The sequence below is a fragment of the Phaethon aethereus genome (genome assembly GCF_964289735.1).
Source record: "Phaethon aethereus genome assembly, chromosome: 21".
NCBI classification, from domain to species: Eukaryota; Metazoa; Chordata; class Aves; order Phaethontiformes; family Phaethontidae; genus Phaethon; species Phaethon aethereus.
Genome location: NC_138597.1, coordinates 2,369,133 through 2,392,277, shown reverse-complemented (window position 1 = coordinate 2,392,277; position 23,145 = coordinate 2,369,133). Strand labels below are relative to the sequence as shown.

At 44.6% G+C, this 23,145-nt stretch overlaps 1 protein-coding gene across 1 annotated transcript in view; it reads left to right on the top strand.

The window, feature by feature from the left end:
- Positions 1 to 6,276: 6,276 nt before the first annotated feature.
- IFFO2 (intermediate filament family orphan 2) overlaps positions 6,277 to 23,145 on the top strand; it is a gene marked incomplete at its 5' end in the record, with an annotated part of 37,187 nt that continues 20,318 nt past the window's right edge. Inside the window, one exon of the mRNA XM_082009378.1 lies at positions 6,277 to 6,902. Coding sequence (XP_081865504.1) covers positions 6,277 to 6,902 — 626 coding nt within the window. The remainder of the gene's footprint in view (positions 6,903 to 23,145) is intronic.

Below are 23,145 nucleotides of genomic sequence, written 5' to 3'. Positions count from 1 at the left end.
CGACACTCCTCTGCCTGACTCAGCCTGCTGGCTTCCCTTGTAAAATATAAACCACTTTTAGGTGAATCATAACCAAGCCCGAGCTGTGGGTGAACGCCAGCCAAACCCTGTGCAACCCTCCAGTGAGTCCTTGGTGACCTGTAAATGTCCAGCGGGGCCCCAGAGCCAGAGGAGAAACAGTTTCGATGTAGAGAGCCCAGTTCTGCTTTCGGGGCTGCTGCGATTAACCCCGACCTGCTCCGCAGGGGGAATACATCGATTTTTTTTTTCATTAGTCTTATGCTACTGGGGAAGCAGGATAATGCCCTCCCTATGGCCTTCCTCTGCTGGGGAAGCTGCATGATAGAAAGAAGGGCATATATTAAGCAGAAATTGCAAGAATTAAGCTCTTTGTAGTTTTAAGTTCAGCTTTAGTATATGATGAGAGGCTGGGAATTAAAAAAATATATAAAAATAGCAATGTTTAGTCTTGGCTGGTCTTGCCAGTGATGTTGGGTCCGGCATCTTTTGTGCCATTCCCTGCCGTGGGGAAGCGGCAGGGGCTGGACGAGGTGGGAGGGGAATAAAGGAGCTGCTTTTATTTGGGGAAGGAGGTGGAGGGCAGGGCAGCCGGGGATACCCCCTGATTAATGGGCTGTCGGGCTTGAATTGTTTAGATGTAGCGATCTTTACCATAATGATGATAACCCCAATAATTACTGTTATTAATAATAATCCCGCTTAGCGCTTGTTCTTTCCCAAGTGTTGTGGCAACAGGACCTCAGTAACCCTGGGCGCATGCCCGGGGGGAAAGTGCTGTCCTCACCCCGAGGTGGGAAAATTGGGGTGGAAAAGGGCTCGAGATGCTCCTGCAAAGGCTGAAGTAAGTCCTCTGGGACTTGAACACAAATTATAGCCCTGGGTAGCAATGAAAGCCAAAACCCGTGCCCCAGGATAGCACATGTTCCCGGCTGATAAAATCTTGTTTTCAGCCCCTGACGGGTGTCTGTGGTGATGGCGTTGGGTTGGTGTCTCTGGTTATCTGTTATGTTGGCGTTGGTGCTTGCCACATCGTCCGGGCAGCTGAGCATCTGCGTGTCAGGACACCCCACGAGCTGTTCTTTGGGTGTTTAATCCCTGCAGCTTCTCCTAGGCCGTTTTTTTTAAATCTTATTTAATGAACAAATATGAGCACGTTCTAAACCCAAGCGCTATCCTTTAATTATTCTAATATTTGATGACAACAAGCTGATTCCCAAATGATGACATCAGACATTAAAGGCACATCTCCCGAGTGCCAGGTCATTAATATTTCTCTTTCCTCGGTCTGCATTTTGCCTGCTGTCAGCAATTTTGATATAACGAGCTCAGTGACTGCATCAGCTGGCGCAGTGGAAAGGTATTTACCAGCCATAGGCCACCGGGCTGCGTTACAGGCTGGGAATCATTGAAAACCGGGCGTCTAGCTGTCAAGGTGCTCCACCCAAGGACCTCTCCCTCAGAAACACCCCAGGACGTTGGGAAATCCAAGAGGGGAGCCGCTCCGAAAGCTTCGGCTTGTTGACTCGCTCTGCTGACACCAGGTTTCCTTGCAGCTGCCACGAGCATCCCTCCAGGTTCAGGATGGGAGGCGGAGGGCTGGAGTGGACCAGGGATCCCATCACCAGCTGGCACCAGGAAGCTTTTCTTCATCCTGTGTCGTGCAAAACACGTCAGGCTAAAACAGTATAAGGAATGAAAATGCTCAGCTCATGGCTCTGGAAGAGAGATATAGGTAGGGAGCTAAAAATATAGCTCTATTGAACTTAACCTTCTTCTGTGCTCTGAGCTTTGACTGCTGCTCAACCCATTGCTGAGCCCAGCGCAGGTTACAAAGCGTGGGGGAACAACGAAAAAGAAAGCAGATCGTATCCCATTTTTACCCCAAAGACAAAAATCATTTAAAAGTTATTCTGCATTTAAATTAATCAGGTCAGGGTCTACCTGCTACCTGCAGAATGAAAAGCTTATCACCGATGGGATTGAAAGTGTGCACTTGGGCATGCACAAATTAACGATGCAGCATCCTGTGATTATCCTCAACGAGCTGCCAAAGCAATCACTGTGTCCTGAAAGACACCTGCGGCAGCCTGTACGGGCTTATCGATGCATATTTGCTGCTCTACTCAATACAGATGCAAATATTTGGTTACTAAGGTAGCAGTGAATATTGCCACAGTCTCCAAGGAAATACTACGGCATGTCTCAACCACTCCAAGTTAGTGGATGCTTCGCAGTTGCTCTCAGCATCTTTATCTCTTGCTGCATCCCCGCCTCCTGAGTTCACCCACCTTTCTGGGTTGAACCTGGTACAGAAGCTTTTGTTTCCAAAATATTTACACGATCTCCATGGAGAAGATCATCCCCAGCCTGGGTGAGAGGGGATGGGGATGTGCTGAAGTCAACCAGCCAGATTTGCATCCAAATTCTCTGCCGATGGGCTGAGGACAAATGTAGCTCTGGGGCCGTGCGTGAGCAGACCCTCAGCATCCCTCTTCCTGGCTGAACTCTGTTTTGAGGTGCTGACGCGTATAAAACCCCCAAATGTGGCAAAATGAAGTTTTTACCGCCAAAAAAGCAACTGGAGCAAAGGAATCGACTTGCAATGGGAGAAGGTGCTGGATTTAAGCAGCAGCTCCTATTTCACATGAGCTGATAGAACTTATAGAAAATACACAGGGGGAAAAACTCACTGTTTGAGGAGGAGAAACCTTCTTTAAAGACAATAAGGAACCTGCAGGGAGGAAAAATTGCTGGTTTTGTAACTGCTGATGTAACTCATTCCTCCCCCATTATTGATAGCAGCCAACCTGCCAAATATTTTCTGCTTTCGCAGTGTGACGTGATGACCGACGCAATTCCCGGCACCATCCAAAGGTTTCCCTTATAGGCCTGGAAGCGATAACCCTGGTGACTAACCCAGTCCTTTCTCCACCGAGTGACACCTCGGCGAGGTACGAAGAGGCGCAGCCTTCGTGTCCTCATGCAATGACCGGGTGCGTTCGGCGGGGTCAGAGTCACCGGAGGAGTCACCGGGGCAGCCGATGCGTTCTTGCCCATCTCCCCACATGCCTATTGCAGGGCATGGGCAGGCAGGGATGGTTTCTGCTCCGATTTCTCAAGAAACACCCCCGATGGTGGTGCAACCGCGGGAGCATGTAGGGGAAAAGGGTTGGCAGGAGTCAGAAAACGCTTTGCCAGCTGAAAATGCAGCTGGGTTGCGGCGGGGCTCATTGCAGAGACTCATCAGCTGCTAATCCCATCGCCCCGCTGATGCTCATGCACCATCACACAGGTTGGGGTTAAAAACCAGCTGTTTTGGGGGAAGCACTGTTAAAAATTCCACTTATTTCGGTAGCCTGGTTTGCATAAATAGCCTTATTCAGGCAGCAAACTGCAGTACAAGGGTATCAGCCCTAGGTGAGCGATACTAATCCCAGTTTAACCACTGAAGTGGCTGGTTGTTAAATGGCAGCCTCGGAAAGAAGCTACCTCTTGTTACTGCAGAGTCCGGGGTGAATAAATCACCCTTCTCCATCTCCGAGGTCGGTGAAGAGCAGGCTCAGGTGATTGCCGCAGCCCAAGGGGAAGAGGAAGGGGGATGAGGGGGACTTTGGCAGAGATGCTGGAACGTCAGAGCCAAGATTATTGAGTGGGACATTTTCAAGGGCTGGGGTGTCTTATGGATGTTAAGCCAAAGGATTTTTGCTGGTTTCTTTTAGAGGAGGATTTATTCAAATACGCGAATGTAACTCAGCGGCGATGCACGTCAGCCTGGGGAGCATCGTGTCTCGACTGTAACTCAGGACGGTACGTATGCGCTGGTGAGGCTGCTGAGTTTGGTTTGGATGAAAAATGGTTGCTTGGAAGGAAGGCAGACCCAAGGAACCAACAACTTCCCACGAGTGTCAGACTAACAAAGCTCCAGTGCATATAACCAAACCCAGGAAAATTAATACTAAAAAAACAATAAGCAGATGTAGAGAGCAGCCCTGAAATAGTCGCCAAGGTTTGTGAGTGAAGGATGCTAACAAAGCGAAGGTAAAAATGGGTGTAAAATTCAAGACAGATGCCTCAGCCCCAACTCCAGCCCGCATTTGGGTGAAGCAACTGAGAGCCAAAATAAATTCAGTGCATTATTATTAGCATCGCGAGGGGTGGTCACCGTTATTTAATTGCTGGATAGCTTCTGCATCCAGAAATAGCACCATTTCCCATCCCTTTTCCTCCCTGTCCAAATAGGAAAGGGCTAATCTGTGCTTCATTATTTATATCTGCAATTGGCAGGCAGCAGAGAGCTTTCCATGGCAGGAATTGGAGGAATCCCTACAGGAATGTCCCCAGCCGCTGCGGGGTATCCCATGTGCCGGACCGTAGCTGCTTGGCGCAGTGTCGGTGGCAGCGGGTCAGCTCCGTGGTCGCACGAGCCCTCGTGGAAGAGGGGATCCCGTTTCTCTGAACCTAAGCCTGATTAACTGTTGCGATTAATTCAGGATGATTCCCTTTCAGGGGCCGGGATGAAACTGTAGCCCGGCAGCGGAGCAGGATGCTCGTGGTGACCGTACGTGCCCCGGGGTGAGCCAAAGCCCATTAGGAAAAAGACTCATTGATTTAACGACCTTTGGATCCGGCTGTGGTGAATCCGTCCTCACCGCCATGGCAATGGGCGCTGCCTAATGAGCGATCACGATATGCATCGTCTCACCGGGCAGGTACAAAAGCATTAAATAATCATTGGTTTATCATTCCCTCTGATGTTTTCCTGCTTCCTTAAGAGAAAAAATAAAATATTTCTTCTGTTTAGCAGGATTTTCCCCCACGGTTTCACCAGTTTCTGAAATCACCCAGCTCTTTCCAGCATCACCACCTGCCAGCGAGGATACCATGTGCCTAAAAAACGGCAAATTACCCAGATGTGGGAGAAACCTGTTCTTGGTTGGCTTCTGCCCCTAATAATCACCTTATTATTGGCAGTTTTAGCCTATCTTTGTACCTTGTAAGTATTGCCGCGAACCGGCATACCTACTCTATGGTACATGCCGTGGAAATGTTTCCCAGTGAGCTGCAATTTTTCTCATTAAATACGGCTGTTTGAAGCACCGACGATACCCAACATCAGCAGTTACAGCCATGCCCTAATGACCAAGGTGTTAAAGGGTTTTCCTGTAACCTCAGCAATGAACACAGGTTACAGTCCACGTAAACTGAGGCCGATGTGGTTTTGTGCTCAGAGAGAGATAATCTTTTCAGGTATTTCTTTGAGTCACCCATTTAGTAAAGTGCCTCCACCCCAGTACATTTAATTTTTTTTCCAGGAGGTACCGGGAAAACACGGGCTTGTAACGCTTTAAGAATCCCTTGAAGAGCCTTCGGTTACGGTGCTAAGCACAGCTCGTGGGTGCTGATGGAGTTTCAGCAAGTGGGTGCTGCTGCCGCTGTCGTTTAATATAAATATTGTCCCTGTCATTTAATAGAAATATTACCTGGCAAAGCACCGCGTTTTTATTTCTGAAAACGTTTGAACGAATAGGGTTACGACAGCTTTCCACCAGCGTTACTGAGGGTTTACGTGTGCTTCGCTTGCTCCTTGAGCACCATTCCGAGCTGCGGCAGTGCAGCGGGGTAATCACGTTAACTCAATTAAACAATATCCCTTGATTGCCCAGTGGCGCAGAGGTCCAGCAGCAGCCGTTGGGAAACGCTTATTTAATAACTTAATTATTATAAATCAACTTTATTTAGGCAGGACGCTGCGTTCGGATAACAAAATTCACCCCTTATAATTTAATCTTATCGATCACGTGATTTCCCCGCGAGCCAAAAGCGGCGATACCAAGGCGGGGGCGTGGTTTGAGGGAGGGGGCGGAGAGTGAGGCGTGGTTAAGGACAGGGCGTGGTTATCGGCAACGGGGCGTGGCCTGGCGGCAAGCGCTGCCTCTGGCGCCGGGGGTGCGGCGAGGCGGAGCCGGGCCCGCCCCGCTCCGGCGGCCGCTCAGTGCCTGGGCAGCGGCGGCGGCAGCCGCAGGAGCGTGAGGAGGCAGCGGCAGCGGCAGCGGTAGCGGTAGCGGTACCGGTGCCGGTGCCCGGTCTCGTCCCCCTTTCTCCCCTCGGCGCTCGCCCCGGCGGCCGTTAGCGGCCCGCGCGCTCCCCAACGGTCACTGCGCCTCAGCCGCGGCGACGGTTAAGCCGCTGCTTCCGGCCGCAGCCCCCCGCGCTCCCGCCTCACCTCACCTCAGGGGCTGAGGCGGCCGCCGGGCCATGAACTCGCTGCTTTTCGGGGAGATGGCCCGCGCCTTCTCGCCCGGCGCGGCGGCCGCCTCCTGCCCGCTGGGGCCCGGCGGTGGCGGCGGCCCCGGCAGCCCCGGGGCGGCGGCGGCGGCGGCGGGGGGCCCGCCGGTCACGGCGGCGCTTCGCAACGACCTGGGCTCTAACATCCACCTGCTGAAGGGGCTGAACGTGCGGTTCCGCTGCTTTCTGGCCAAGGTCCACGAACTGGAGCGGCGCAACCGGCTGCTGGAGAAGCAGCTGGCGGCCCAGCAGAGCGAGCGCGATCGCCGCCTGCGCTACAAGACCTTCTCCCGCGACCAGGCCGTGCAGACTGACGCCGGTACCCCCGCGCTGCTACCGCCGGGCCCCGGCCACGGGCTGCCCGCCGCTCCCCTCGCCTCGCCTCCCCACTACAGCCGTTTGCCCGGTACCATCTGGAGCTATACCCAGGTGCGGCGGACCGGAGGCGGCGGGTTGGAGACGGTACAAGGGCCCGGTGTCTCCTGGATTCATCCGGATGGCGTCGGGGTACAGATCGACACCATCACCCCCGAGATCCGCGCCCTCTACAACGTGCTGGCCAAAGTCAAGCGGGAGAGGGATGAGTACAAGAGAAAGTGAGCAGCTGAGGGGGGGCATGGGCCTTGCGGGGGGGATGCGGGCAGCCCGCTCCTGCAGTGCGGGGAGTCGGGCGAGTCCTTCCTTGGGGCGGAGGAAGCATTTGGGCAGCGCGGGGAGACCCTTGGGGACGTGGGAACAGGCCTCTCCCCCCCGGGCTCTCTCCCTGGGGGGGATGCGCCCATGGGTTTGGGGTGGCCGGGTTTGCACCTCAGCGTCCAGAAAATTGTAGGGTCCTTCCCTGGGAGGAAAAAGGAGCATCATCAGCTTGACTTAAAAAAAAAAAAAAAAAAAAATTCCTTTTTGAAGAAGGGAACTAATCTGTTATTAATATTGCATTGCATAGTTACTCCTAAATTTAGCCTGCCTTCATTTTCTGGACTAATCACTCCAGTAGTCGATTTGGTGTGCCAGCTCTCCGAAATTAGCTCAGTGCTGCAATATTTGGGTTGCAAATACTGCAGGGGAGGGTTTGCACTCTGAGATTTTCCTCTGAATTAGTCAAAACAAAAGCCTTTGGAAACCCTGCTCATCTGGAGGTTTCTCTTTAGCCTGTTGGGAAGCCCTTGGTTTTTAAATGGTGTTCTTCACCCCCCCCCCCGGTGATGGATAGCGTTCCCTTCGGTTTACTGTATTCGCCTGCTCAGCGGAGCCGTGGCAGAGATGGAGGCCAGAGGAGGGGGAAAAAAAAAAAAAGGTAGTTGGGATTCTGCAGGGAGATTCCTGCATTGTCTGAAGAACTGCCTGTCCTTTGGGGTGGTGTGGGCACTCCAGTTTTGGAGTTTTGTCATCTTTAAGCTTAAAATGCGTCTCCTCCTTTCCCAGCTCTGTATTTTATTTTTACCTGCAGAACAAATTTAATCCTTTCTTATTTTTTGGGGGAGGCAGCCGGCATTCCTCAGCTCTGTGGCCTGTGAAGCGTAGCTGAATTTCTCCTGTCCAGGGTAACAGGACTGCAGCGTGCTCTTTTCATACCTGTAGTCATCAGCTTTTATAACTGACCTCTTCTTGCAAATTAACTCGGTTTAGAGAGGTTTTATAGGCAGGCATATGCTGTTCAAGTAGTAATTTCTGGCCTGTTTGTTAAGGACTTTCAGTGCATCTTCTTAAAGGTAGCGTGCCTCCATTGCTCTGTCCTTTGTGGCAGGAGCACCTGCTGTTCTGGATGGAAAAAGAAATTGTTCTTTTTTCTCTTTTTTTCAGTCTAGAATAGTAGGTGCCATCATGACATGGGGTTGTTTTTGTTTTTATGGTTGGTACCAAGGAGATGGGAGTAGTGGTGCTTCAGAGGAAGTTGCGCTTGATCATGGCTTGGTTAAAGAAGAGATGTTTTGGGCATGGGTTATGTCAGTAAAAGCTGGGGATACTTCTTCTTCTAATGGACACGTGATTTTTTTTTTTTCTTCCTTAGGGAAGAGGAGACCTGTGAGCCACTTAAGTTCAGCCTTTCTACTGATACATGGTTGATTCTGTCTATTCTGCTTTCACTTGCTTGCGTACAGCAAATTTTCACTCCAGAGTGTATTCAGGTGTGATTGCTTGCACACTCACGGGGATTGCATAAACCAAATAAATTCAGTGGAGCAATGGGGGCCTCTTTGTAGGCAATCGCAGATCTTATTGTCACCACCCCTCCTGCTCTTGAAACAGGTTTTTCTCCTGATGCTTGAAAATAAGATTTGATTAACACATGTCAATATGTATCACACTAGTATTGTATCTGCAGTTTGTCTTTTATGGTATGTTCATTACTATGTAATTGGAATGATTATTCCATTCTTCTGTGACCTTCAGTCACCAGATGGACGCCACACGTTAAGCTCTTTTTGGGGTAGATTGGCTTTTTCATTTGTGGCCTTGAGCACACTTTCATATGCTTACGGAGTAATACTCTGCTGTTTTAAATTTAACTTTCCCAGTCAGAGTAGATTAGTCAATTCGATTTCATTATCGTGAGCTAATGGGTGTTGCAGTGTTTGTCAGCAACCCTGTAAAGATTGGTACCAATGTTTTCATGTTTGTTTTTGCAGGGAAGGGATCCTTTGTCGTGGCACGTTTGTGTGTATGTACATGTATGCAGAATGTGCACTTTGGGTTTACCTTATCTTGCTGTGAACCCTTTGATGATCAAGTTTTATTTAGGGCAGTGAGCTCCGAGTGGAAAATAAGCCTTGTGCCTGTCTCCTGACCGGTGCCGTTAGGGCCTGAAGAAAGTTAGGTGCGTACACAAGTTTCTAACGCAGACTTGGGATCTCGCAAAGACGCGTGCTTGTTCGTAAGCAGACCGATGGGCAGCCCCTTCGCCTAACAGGCAGGTGATCCTTTGAAATGGCACTGCTCCAGGTTGCAGGTATCTTTGTGTTGGAAACACTGTGTTTGCTAGATGTACCAAATGGTTTTTGTACGCTGCTGCGGTTGTTTCACACCAAGAAAATAACCATTTTGCTTGACTCAAGAACCAGCAGAAGCTGGCAGCCTTTTGAAGCAGTTGGGCCTTGTAACCTGACCAAGAATAAGCAAGATATCTTGACCAAGATAGGCAAGTATGCTTAAGCAGATGGTGATACATTACATTTATTTCCTAAAACAATAGAGGCTCTTTTCCTTTCCAGGACGACCACTTGATTAAGGAGGGCACAGCTAGCAAATACGTGTGCTTTGAAATATTTGCCTATCAGGGAAACACCAGGCAGACGATTACGTTGCTAAGTCAGTGAATAATGCTAAAGTGAATACTTCATTTCAAAGACAGAGAGCTCCTATGTGATGTGTCTGTTGTTGCTGAAGACACAAACTCATCGATGTCATGCTTGTGAATTGAAAAATGCAATAGTGGAATTCAGATGTGAAATAGTTCCTTTTGTTCCATTTCTTCTAAAGGTAGCTTTAGTGCTCCTTTTAATAGCAGAAGCTCATCTAAGATGTTTTTTCCAGTAAAATTCTGCCTATGCAATTTTTGGGATTACCAGTGGCTTCATTTTAGGAAAATATGTTCAACTCTTTTGTTTCATCTCTTTAAAATACTTTTTTTTCCTTGGACATCCTAACACAAGAAACTGCTTTGGAGTTCTGAGGTCTAAAAAATACTAGAGTGCATCGTCAGTAGAGCACTTGGATCGTATTTTAAGCCAGATTTTTGTTTGTATCTGAAGCACAAATGAGAAAATGTTCCCCCAGCAGATGTTTCAGCACAAAATCTTGGGTTTTTTCTTCAGATAATGTTATTTTACCCAAAAGGTATATAAATTTGAATCTTTTTCTACTTAACATGTTGTCTTAATCTTATATTTTTTTAGTAATGATCATGATTTTGCACTGTGGATTATGACTTCAGCTGTGGGATTTAGTTGGAGGAGATTTATAGGAAAAATGAACTTAAAATTCATTTTTGTTTGTGTTTGTTTTTTTTTCCAAACTATGCTAGCCTTTAGAAGAGCTTTTGGCCATAGATCTGTTTCTAAATCCTCTGTAACTTTTTACCTGTTACTACCCTTTTAACAAGAAAAGGTCAAATTGTCCACTTTCTGTGCAGTCACATGAACTCAATTAAAAAAAATACTTTCGGAGCAGTTATCTGAAAATGGAGGCAAGTGTCAGATTTTGTAAGTTGAAACACAGAGGTGAAGCATTTTTTTTTTTTGACAGAAAAAAAAAATAGACCGTACTGCTTCACCTCTTTTGAGGTGAGATTAAATCATTTTGGGTTTTTTAATGACCAGAGTTGAATCTTGGCTTTATCTGTCCCTCCATCCGTGGGTAACCAGCCTCTCAGAGGGGAATAAGCAGGTTTAATTGCAGGCGTGTTATCGTGCTGCTGCCCTGCGCGGGACTTTGGGTTACTGTGATCTGTTCAGGTTATTTACGAGAAAAACGCACTTCCTGAAGAGCGGCTGGACATGCAAAACGAGCATGGTCCGTCGTAATATGCCTGCCAGTCCCTGGTCCGGGCGTGCTTTGGGGTCCTTCGTTTAGGCTCCAGGCAGCTGAGCCGCATGAGGCCTCAGCGTCTCGAATGGAAGATGATGCCCCGCGTCGCTGTTGGTAAGTGTGCACCCAGGTATTTAAATCTACTTGGTTACGGGAAAGGGGGAAGACAAATGCGCTTCCCTCCCGCAATTAGTCAAGTTACGTTGCCAACCGAGGCCGAAGCACTGACCTCCCGTCTTCTGGTTGAGGCAGGCTGTCAAAATGCGTGCGTACGGCATGCGTTGGGCAGCGACGCTGAGGACGGCGCGTAGGCATGGCGAGAGGCGGCTCCTTTGGGCGAGTGTCTCACCTCCCAGCTTCCAGCCTTGCGCAGAGATCTCCCTTGAAGATCTAAGCGCATCGCTGTGTGTTATGACAGTCAAAATTGCTGCTGCGTGTGGCCAGCGAGGGTCTGCTGACTTGGGGAAAACCTTCTGCAGTCATTCCCTGTTCTCCCTTTTTTTTTCTTTTTTCTTTTAGCTGCAAGGAGGCCACTGATCTGTCTGTGGAGAGCTTTAGTCTGAACACTTGAATAGATTTGTATATTATGCTTTCAAAATTCTTCTTAATTGGTGCAGATATTGAGTCTGCCAGATGTTAGTCGTCTCTTCCAGCAGAGACTTAACTGTTACTAGGAGTTGAACTGGAAATAATTGTTTTACCTCAGGATGGTATTTCATTTGGAAGATTAATAAAGTCCACTTGAAAAAGAGATTACCTTAAATTTGCTGCAGCTGGAAAGGACAAAGATTATCATTGTCAAAGGCAATGCGCGTCAAAACTAACTGGATCTCGTTTTTTTAAAGAAGGGAACTTAATAAAAATGTGCTTAAGATAAGCCCTGGAGGAATGTCTGAAAACTTTTAAAGCTAAAATATCAGTGGTAACAAGATGCAAATGTTACGCATAGACCCAATAAAAAACAAATAATTTTTTTATCCCTATGGAAGAATGTAACCAGCATGCTAGACTTCTGTCCGTGTTTCAATTGGTTACAGAGCTGGTAATAATGCAGTCTCTGTGTAAAGCCATATATATATATTTATTTCTGGTATTTCTGCTTTTCTTTTTATGTTTTAAAGGGGTAGTTATGTTTCAATGTGGCTTTTCACTGAAATTTAGTGTTCCTTACCGCTTCCAAAGCAGCCACGCAGCCTGGTATTAGAGATTTTTGGATACCCCTTACGAGATGTGAAGTTTGATTTTAAAGGCTCGCTCTGGTGAAACCGGAGACTCAGTCTTGGAAGACTTTTTTACTTGCACTGAGACGACGTAAGTTTTCTTTGTGAAGAACAGATAAAACTGTCTAATGTGGAAAAACTTGGCCGTATAACAAAAATGTATATCCCTTATAATTGTTGGTTGGAAAGCTGTACAGCTTGGAGTTGTGCAAATTAAGCACTCTAAGAATAATGTTTGTTTGGGTGTCAGATGTTTTTCTTTAAATGATGCCATCTTTGTTTCTAAATGCTGCTACAAAGACATGCATTTACGATATACATGAATATCTGGAGCACGCTAACAAATCTCAGTGTTTTTTTTTTTTTCCTGTGGTACAGCTAGAAAGTGGGACTTCTGGGTTGTAATAATGTAGGAGAAGTTTTGGAAGGAGAGGAGGACATTTCCTTTTGATCCTGCTTTCTAACAGTGCTCCACGGTGGGATTGGGGCTGTACTTTGTTAAATATTTAAGTAGGTAAAGCTCTGTGTGTGTGCCTTACTTAAACTGGCTTGTAATGGGAGCAACCAGGGAGGGCCAAGATATGACTGATTTGAAATAGCTGTCCTAGCTGTGCAAGTTAGCTATTTATTCTGAACTTTATCTTTGGCTAACTATTAACTCTGAATTCCAATTAAAATAATAAATTTGCAGATGAGCTAGATTGGATCTTGTAGAGAGAAAAATCACCACCTCGTGTTGTGGTGAGAGTTTCAGAGAAACCTGGGCCAGGATCTGTGCCGTATTCTTCAAAGAACAGCTTCCTCTGTTGCAAGAGAACCGCAGGACTTTGTGTGTATATTTTGAATTTACCTTTTGATTCCTCCTGTGACTCATGGCAAAAAACCCAGACTTTCAAAGCACAGCTTAAGGGTTGAGTAGGTCTGGGGGAGGGGAGCAAAAAACCCCAAATACCTCTGATCTGAAACCCAACTAATCTCTGAAGACCCTTGCAATTTAGGGCTGAGGTGAAAACAAGCGCAGAAACAAGTTATTTCTAGCTCTTCATCAGCTGTAATCATAGGCTTTCGTTGCAATGGGTGCTGGGCTTGTAGCTAAAGAAAGCACAGAACCCACATACAGCTCAACAGCTGCTTTTTTGTGGTTAAGGGTTTGTGGTGATGCTCTGCCGGGTCTTCTGTTGGCTTCCTGCGTATTCTGTTCTGCGACTAAATTCTTTTTTTTTTAGTTTGCTAGAAATATTCACAGGATGTTGTTTTTTACAGTTTAAGTCTCCATTTTAGTATTTAAGACCAGCCTTTTTGTTTGTACAAGAAGGGAAGAGATTTCTTCCAGCTTGGTCTTTAAAAATAGTTAAAAACTTAACACTGTTAAGTGTTTTTAAGTTAAGTCACTGTTTTAAGTTTTAACACCGTTAAGTCTACGCCGTTTAGTCTAAGTGAAGCTCTTCTGCAGCCTTGTGACCACTTTGAGCTAAAAGATTATCTTGCTCCCAGACCCCTGAACTGATAAGTAATAAATGGTAATAAACAATAATAAAGGGTAGTAACTGGTAATAAAGGGGACAAGACTGATTTTGCTTACTGAACAAAGCACGGGGAAATTGTATAGTGCACGGCTGTGCTTCTAAACCAGTTTTGTGCTCTACCCCACCATATGTCTGGCTTCTATAGGGTATTTTCTACGTTTTACTGTCCCTGGTTATGTTTTGTACGAGTGCTCTCTGGCTCCTTTCACGTGCTGGTGTTATCCCAGTCATGTTTTTCTCAAGTTTCTATGCATGTACCTCCCACTTTTGCACCTGAAGTGAAGGGACACATCTCTATTATATGTTTTTAAGGGGGGGGGGGGGGGATGGATACGATCATCATAGTATGGCAATAGCTTGGACACGCTGATAGATTATTGAATTTCAAATATATTCTTTAAATATATTTGGTTTGGGGTTAGAGGTAGGTAGTGACCTAGAGATGCTCGTGCCTGCTGATTAAAGAGGAGTCATTTAGGAGGGTGGGATTTCCTTTTGATGCCAAAGAAATCAGTAATGTATATGGTGTTTCATAATCCCTGGCTGTCGCCTAGTCTAGAAAAACAGTTGTTATCAGATCTTTCTGTTTCAAAGTAGGCTTGAAAAAAAGCTAAGGGGATATAACAGTGCCTGCTAGTGTGTTACCTGGGTTGCATGGGTCGTGCTAGATATTTGTGAAAATGTTGGAATGATTCGGTGACTTTTTCTAGTACTGCTGCAGAAGGTGGCAACCGGGAGGCATGTACTTTCACCATGCCTGGATTAACAGGGTGCTTGGTTTCAAAAGACTTCTAAAAATGAAATTATTAGCATTTGCTTAAAATACTTGATGTGAGGGAATCTTTCTCTTCTGCTTTATTTGCTGTGAGTGGTGTTGATCCATGTACAAAAAATGACATCAACTCTGCCTCTGGATCTGCTTCAATAGCAAGAGCTTCAAGAGAACTGGGAGAGAATGGTGCTCTGTGCCCATTAATGATGCGCCCTGCTTGTTAATGACACAGAACATGGGCTAGTTGCATTGTTACTCTGAAAGTGAATCACAGATGATGCATTTCTTCAGCCTTTTGTTCAAGCATTTCCACACTCTAACTCATCCACACGTGACATGATGGTGACTGGACTCAATTTGGAAGCATTCTGCTGGGCTCTGTGTATCCCGCTCCCTGCAAAAGATTGTTAATTTGAATCCCCTTCCAAGTAGATTTTGGGACTGAACCTAGTCACGTCTGCTTTCGGTGTCACTGCTTCAAAAATAAGCCCATTCTCAAAGTCTTGGAGCTTTTTCTCACTGGGGAGATGTTCAGCTCTCCCTTTTTTGGCTTTTTCTGTCTGGAAGCCATCAACATACATTGCTTTAGAGAAGGATTTTCGTGTGTGATCAAATGGATGGCTTGCATTGCTACTGTTGGTAATGGGGCTCTGAGTTTAATCTTCAATCTGATGCTAATTTTGGTGGATTTATTCTGAATTTGCACTGAAATACAGTTGAAAGCAAAACTTGGCATTACAGCCTGAGCCTCAATTCCATGTAACTTAACAAATCTCTTGGTGCTGTGGACAAGCCAAATGTTTTGATTTCCCAATCTTAAATGGTTTCACAAATCTGAACAGAATCTACAAAGCCTTTGTGGACAGGTAAGCTTCAGATTAAGCTCCGTCTTGTAATATGGCAGTTACCAGTCCACAAGGTGTGCCACGGCGTTACAAACCCAGCTTTGCTCTGAAATGTATAGGGTTTTGTATATGTAAGCAGAGATCAACATTGATTGAAAGACATGACAGCTCACAGACCCTGCACTAAAAAGAGCAATGCCGGGGAAGAATTAACTTCATCTTCTTCGTGTGGGCAAGAAAACTTATTAATTTACAATGGCTCATTAACACAGAGAACAGAGGTGTTGAAGGAAGTGATGATGTGTAATAGGATTGGATCCCCCTTTACCCTTAAATACAGTAGATGTGTTTAGTCCATCCAGTGACTCATACTGGCATTAGAGTTCAAAGACATCCTGGCTCAGGATTTATTCCAAATCAGTGGTTTCAATGGAAAATATATTTCTGTCTGTGGATTCTTACAGGTAAAATTTGTCTGCACGTCTCTGAGGGGAGAACATCGAACTATGTCTTTTTTTTTTTTTTTTAAGGAAGCTTTGCCTGATACAGAGAACAGAATTTAAATTTAGCAGTCCCATATCTGTTCAATCATAGAAGTCAAGCCCTGACATGTCAAATCTAGTTAACGAAAATACTAGGTATTGGTGTAACTTTACATAGTTCTGTAGAATGGCATGGATCTGTTAATATTGAATCATAACAGGAATATTTTAAGGGTTCAAAAGGCTGTTTAGGTCACTACAACTGCTACAAGAAAATTTCACCCTTGCAGGTTTGAAAAAAATCTTTATTTCCCCCTCTACCTTTTTCAGTAAGGCATTGACCGTATGATGAAGCATTGGGCAGTCTGAATTCTGTTCCTAACTCTTCTGCTGATTTTTTTTTTTCCCTCAAATGACTATACCAGAATCACCTCATGTTTGACTGTTTCTGTTATCCGCGCAATTTTGAAACCCCTCTTTTTTTTCTTTTTTTTCCTTCTTTTTTCCTTTTTTGTTGTTTTGTTTTTTGGGTTTTTAGGGTTTTTTTTTTTTTGTTTAGAGAAAGGGAGTGCAAAGCACTTAAGAACTCCTTAATGCCCTGGAAAATGTTTTTCCACTAATCTGTATTCTTAACCAGAGCGTAGAACTACCGGTTGTCAGTGGGAGACCAGCTTTTCTTGTTAAAAGGGACAAAGTGACCCTGGGAATGAAGTCCCACTTGCAGAGATGCTGTACAGAATTTTATTCTTTCAAGAATGGCTATGGGATGTAAGTAAGCTCATTTTGTGATAACTATCCCTGAAGGACAGCAAGCTCCTGGTGGTAGCTTCTTATGAATCTGCAAATAAACCCATTTTTTCCTTCATAGCTTCTCTTCCCCTTTTGGGCATTAGATCTTTCTAACCATTTATATGCAATGGTCAGACTCTTCCCTGTCAAGTTGCAATGGCTGTGAGGAATTTATGGTCTTCTCTTCTTAGTATTTTATGTGGGAGACTGGAGGAGCCTTACAGTCGTCATGTCAAGGGTAAGCCACGCTGCTATGGGTACCGTGAACCTGGTGTTGATGCACTGAACTTGTGTCATTCTGTGTCAGCCCGGAAAGAGGTGTCATCCCATTTTCAAATGTACAGCCCTTTTTCTTTTTCCAGCGTCCAATGAAGCATTAATTACTGCTTAATCTTTCTCCTATAAAATTCACAATTAGATACAGCTCTAGACCCATGAGCAGGGTTTTATTTCCCGTGGTGCGCTAGCATGGCTCTCGTTGAGTGGGCTTTGGGTCCCTGACTCAGCCTAATTCTCCGGTAATTGTAGGGCAGTTGAAAGGCAGGGGAATGAGGTCACTGTCTCGGTCACTCTGTTCCTTTTCACTGGCCTTTTGCATTAAAACCAAGTTTGTACTGGAATTCTTCTGCTGTCCGTCTCTTCCTCTCCATAAATAGCACAGGGCTGCCACTGCCAGTAGTTTACCCCCACGGCCCTCCTAATAAAAATTTGCAGTGTTTCAGGCTGCCTTAAATTTTTTGTTTCATGTGTGAAGGCTTAGCCACGTCAACTTTCTTTGCAGCAGTAGGCAAACTGAGCTTACTCCCTTTCAGAGACTAGATGAGGCTTCACTAAGTCTGGGACTAGTATCTTTGAGGGTATTCCAGCGTGGGCTGGTGTTCATCAAGTTTTTTCATTGTTTGCCTGTGAATTCAAGTACGAAACAGTTATGTTTTTCTTGGGAATTTACATGACCAAGACAGCAAAAACAACTATTATGTTTGCATGAACTTAAGAGTGACTTGCCATTGTACAACTATTTAAAAATGCCTAATCTTGAATTTTATATCCTCCTAGCTGTCATGTTTATTAATTTGCTTCCATTTAAATGGCATAGTACTGTGGTTTAATGGTAATTCTGTAAAGGCTAGTCACCATAATTAACTAGAAATACCAAACTGTATTAATCTGCTCATTGTACTAGAAGTGATTAAAGCAGCTTAGGCAGAGTGAGCATTCTTACATTTCTTGAAGGACCGTGTGAAGAGTACTGCGTATTTCCTCAAGTGTCACAGGAGCCTTTGAAGAGCAGTTTATTTCTTACCCTTTGTTAATACTTGTGTTCTTCGAATCCTGATACTGCACATCAAAACTACACTTAAATATATTTACCTTTACAAAGGTAATAAAACTCTTAAAATGTAGATAAGGTAATGGATATATAGGAGCACTATTGGGAGACCTTACAGCGTACTAGGTGTGTATCCCACCCGCCTTCCTGACTCCTGAAAGCAGATAAGCATTATCTCATTTTAATAAACAGTTTCCTTGATCTTTAATGGGTTCAGTGGAAGTATTTAGTATTGGGGCAGAGATTAAGATGACTCCTAGCTCTCAGTTCTGAGGCGGGTTCTTAAAGGATGTGGAGGAGGAGGAGGAGGTGGAACAGATGGAGCTAAACCTAAAGACAAGGTAAGGAGAGCAGTGAGCACTTCAGCTGCAACTTGCAATTATTCTTGGCATTTCAGGCTGAGGAAGTGCAGAAGCAAATGAAAATGTTGTGGTTCCAGCAGGATCTCTGGTTCCTTTCCACAGAAGAGTAATCCTGATCTGTTATCACTCGGTTTTATCGGAGCCCTTCAGAATTAGTTTGAGGTGATAACAGCAGGGTGGTTACGGCACGGCTAGCGCAGGGAATGGTATATACAGAAAGCATTTACTCATGAAATCAGTAAGTCAAATGAAGACCTTTTATGAGAGAGGACATTAAAATACTGGCGTTTGAACTTAGTACAGGTTACATTCTAACAGCTCAGCCTAGATAATTGTACATTTCATTACACAGTTCAGTATTTCTTTACAGAAATGGAGCGGGTTTTCCCCAAAATGGATGATTTGCCTGAATACTGAAGTGAGAGAAGATGGGAATATCTGTTGAAAAGGAGGTGGGGTTTATGTGTTGGTAGATCACCGTAGGTGTTGAAAATGGTGTTGAAAAGCCCCCCCAAAACTCTTGGGGGGCTTGGCTTCAGAAACAACTTTGTGCAGTGCCGGTGATGTATTTCTTTTTCTTTTAAGGTCACCAGGTAGCCCAAACGCAACACATGCTATTCAGTCTGATGTGCTCCTGAAAGCAATGCTTTAGAAAGGCTGTCAGTTTAACTATGATTTTTTTCAGCCGTTAACTGTGGAAATCAGGCAGACATCCTTGGTTTGCTCTCCAGAGCAGTACTGGTCTTCATGCTGGCTTATTGTGCAAACTCCTCTTCACAAGAGATCTAGCTGCCAAGCTAGATGGTGGAGCTCGACTTGAAGCCCACAGACCCTACGTGAGTGTAAATGTTCCAATGGCAGAAAATCCCCGCTCCGTCTGGAGAGCAGGACACCCACAGTGCAACGGCAGTGCTCAAAACACCCAGGTTTTCCTCTTTGTAGCAGATTGCCATGAAGTCATAAGGCAGTTCTGAACAGAAGTAATCCTCGCCCTACATGGGAAAAATTTCCTGTAGTTGAAAGCCTGCTAGATTATTCCGCTTCGAGCTGTGATGTAAGAATCTTCCATGTGGTCATGTGCATCAGCTGAGATAATGCACTATTTTAACTTGGCAGCCTCCGAGAGGACATTCATGAAAGCTTTCATTAGGTGTTTATAGAAAATAGAAAGGAAATTCATGCCACAGAAGTTTGCCTGTACTTTCCGACAGCTTAGCGCTGGATCTTATTATGGCTTTAAATCTCTTTTGTAACTACTTATGTCCTCAGCTGCCAGACTTTTGGCAAGGTGTCTGCGTTTTGCTGAGTCCTTAGCAGCAGTAGGAGGTGAGAAATTACAAGTGAAATGTCCTGACCATCATTAAAATACAAATGTATTTTTAAAATGGTGATGGTGTATATTAGAGCACGCTTCTATGACATCTCAAAAAGATGAACTACATAGTTCTATAGAACTATATAGAATTAACTCTTTTGTTACAGTAAGCGTTCTTGACTATAAGTAGATTTAAAATCTGGTTTATGCTTTTTTCTTATTAATTTTTCCTCCTGCCCAAAAGCCTCCCTCCATACTAATATTTTTATCAGCTCTTCAAGTGTCTCCTGTGTTCTGGGGATAAAAATGGGAAAGAGAACTGAGAATTAGGGGTAAAAAGAAAAATAAGGAAGGATGAGGGAAGGGGGAATACAGTTGTCTGTGGAAAAATGTGGATTCTTCTCGTGCTGCTAAAGACAAGGTGGAGGAACTTGAAAGTCAGCTCAAGTTTTGTGTATTAGGTTTATGTGGAAGCTATGAAACTCTTGGGGGGCTTGGCTTCAGAAACAAGTCATGTCGGAGTCTGACCTGGTCATGTGTGCTGGTAATACTTTTACTGACGGGTTAGATTTATTAATATGTATTTTATGTTACTCTTCTAAAATAAATGGGCTGAAGTGGAGATAAAGGACTAAGAGTTTGAAGTGGGTGTGCTGCGGAGACAAGGAACAGGATGGGACCCCCCCCTGCTTTAGAAACCACTGTATATCAAGGTCAGATCACTAGTTAAATTTTCAGCATGGAGGGTAGGATAGGAATATGACTTTCCAAGTCCTATTTGGTGGCAGAGGCTGCTGAAAGCTGTTATTTATTACAAATATTTGCTTGACACTACCTAGTGTGCAGTTTACAATGGTGTGGTTTTTTTTCTAGAGTAGTCTTGCATCTTAGCCAACTGTTAACACTGTATTGAAGGCCTGGAATAAGATTGTGGTGGTGGGTTTTTTTATATATATATGTTATTTTTAATTTTCTTTTAATTTTTTTCTTTTAAGCCAGTGAAACTTCAGATTCTGGGACAGGCATGCTGGTGCCTATCTTCTGCTGTTTAAATACATTTTATAAAATTAAGAGCATTAAGCAATTTTTAAGTTTCCCTAAACAATGGATGGATTTTTCTGTGATTATTGCATGAGTCAGTTATAATAATCCCTTTTCATTGTGCAGTTTCGTTGCTGAAACTGAGCACTGAGCTATTGTTGGTAACTCCCTTATAAACAACCCAACTTCCAATTTGCAGAAGAAATTTTTCTCACTCGGTTCCGTTATATGTAGCCTGTACTTATTTCGGTAATGATGCGGATGTTGGAGATGAGCTCTCCAAAGGAATCACAGGGCTCTACCGGGACACCGGGATAATAGCATACTGTGTTCTGCAGTGCAGGCTCCTCACGCAGGCTCCCCTTCGCCTGCTCAGGGTCTCTGAAAACTTGTTTTGACCTTTTCAGCGCAGGAGACGGCAATTCTACAAGTTTCTCACATTAGCACTTGTACCAGGCTATTTCTGTATGTTGACCGAAAGAATTTGAGACGATGAATAGTCTATGCAATAATTGCAACGTGATTTAAAAGCACTGGATGGGCTACTGTTTCCTGCCCTGCTATTGCAGGGTTAGCAAAAAACCCCAAACAACTACTTCAAGATGTCCAACTTCTGCTTCTCATTTGTTCAGAGATGCTTGTATGTGTCTGTCAGACCCACATGGTGAAGTTTAACCCCCTTGCCATACCATAGGTGGGTAGATAAACATAAAGCACTTTCTCAGAAGGAGTAGAGAGTAACAGGGAGCTTTTTGACTGTTGCAGGAAGTAAAAAAACCAAAAAGTCAGAACTTCTCTGCAGGTTCACAGTCTCTGTTCTGTTCTTTGTCCCTCACTTAAGTTTTAGACCATCTGTGACTGTGTTTCGGTAATATTTTCTTCTGAGAGGATGGTCATTAGTCAGGAGTAGTGAGTTTACTTGGATGAATTTTACAGCAATTTTGTATGTATGCCTGTGCCAGAGCATCAGGACAAAACACCTGAACGTTTGACATACTAAATGCCATAAAATTGCAGCTTGTCGATAGGCAGAGTTGTAAAATAAATGTATATATGTGATCAGCTGTCTTTAATGCATGAGGTTTGTAGTACTTATGTTTGCTAGAGATTTCCTTACATGGCAATTCAGTGTTTGACCATTAACTTGTAGTTAGCAGGGCTATACAGTAATGTAATCCTGCGCTTTTCAGATTACCTGTTTCAAAATGAGTCAGAGTAATTGCTTTATCTGCAGTTACGACAGAAGTTTTACAGGAATGTAATGTTCTTTGCCTCGGCTGTTTCCTAAGCTGTGCTTGCAGTTGTCTTCTCCAGGCCTAGAGTACACAGAGCTCTTCAGTGGCGGAGGAGATAAGGGTTTGCTGTATTAATGTGTAGAAACGAGCATAGTGCTGCTAATTTCTAGAAAACAGTTTGATTGGGCAGAATGGACATAAGCGTGGACTTGGCTAGAGCTAAAAATGAGTGTAGTGCGGTGGCTTTTGAGACCGCTGGTCTGATCTCTGTAGAAATGGGTTTTCTTCCCAATTGTATTAGTTGTTCGAGTGCTCCTTTTCCTCTTCGCTTTGTAATTGTGCTAGTCGGTGGGTTGCTGGCGCAATGAATGCCCGTCAGCACGGTGAGACCTGTCAGAGGTAAATAAGAATAGCGGCGTGGGAAACAGCCTTGGAAATACGATGCTGTCCTCCAACAGAGTGAAATCAGGATGTGTCCATCTTCTTAAATTTCCTTTTTATTGTTAATAGAAATATATATAGTGAGAGAAAGGAAAAAAAATAAGCGGATATACCTACAAAATAGGGGAAATGCCTTGGCCTTACTTGATACAAGAGGAAGAGAACTGAGAATTTGAGCATTGTCCCAGGAAGGCTGATGTAGTAGCTACCTAGGCTACAATAAAACATTTACAAAGATGACTTAATTCTGCACAGTTGAGCTAAAAAGAAGCCCAAAGTGCAGTGCTCTGATTCTCATCTTGCCAGAAGTGTCATGCTGTATTGATCCATGTCAAATGGGTGTTTGGCTATAAAACTTATCAGATGTTTCATAGTTGGACCTAATCATATTTACTATGCCATGTGTGGGCTGTATCATATTCCCGGAATCGGAGCTGACATGTCAAGCAAACTGTCTGACATTTCCTTTCAGAATAAAACGTTGCTGCAGGTATCTCGGAGGCACAGAGACCTGGCGCTGGAAGGTCCCGCTCCCCAGCGGTCGGCCAAATTCAGGCTAACTGCAGAAATTGAGTATCCTGTTGGTGTAGGGAATAGTAGTTGCCCGTCTTAATGACAGAAGAGCAGTTTTCTAGAAGTTGATATCTTAGCTAATTTAATTGTATTGCAGCTCACATGTCTGTGATGTGTTTCTGATAGCTGCTATCAGAAATAAATCACTTTTTTTTGTTTGTTTGTTTTTTGTTTTTGGATTAGCACTTGTACCAGGATGTGGAGATAAAACTATGGGCTGATCTCAGTAATTGGAAGTTTAAAGTTCATAACATTTCCCTTTTGCAGCTAGAGGTAGGCTTTTGAGCGGTTCCTCTTCTCTGTTGCACATTCTCCCCCTCCCCAGGCAAAAACTAAGTCTTTGCCTAGTTTTGCGCTACTGGCATTTTTCTAATTGTAGATTGT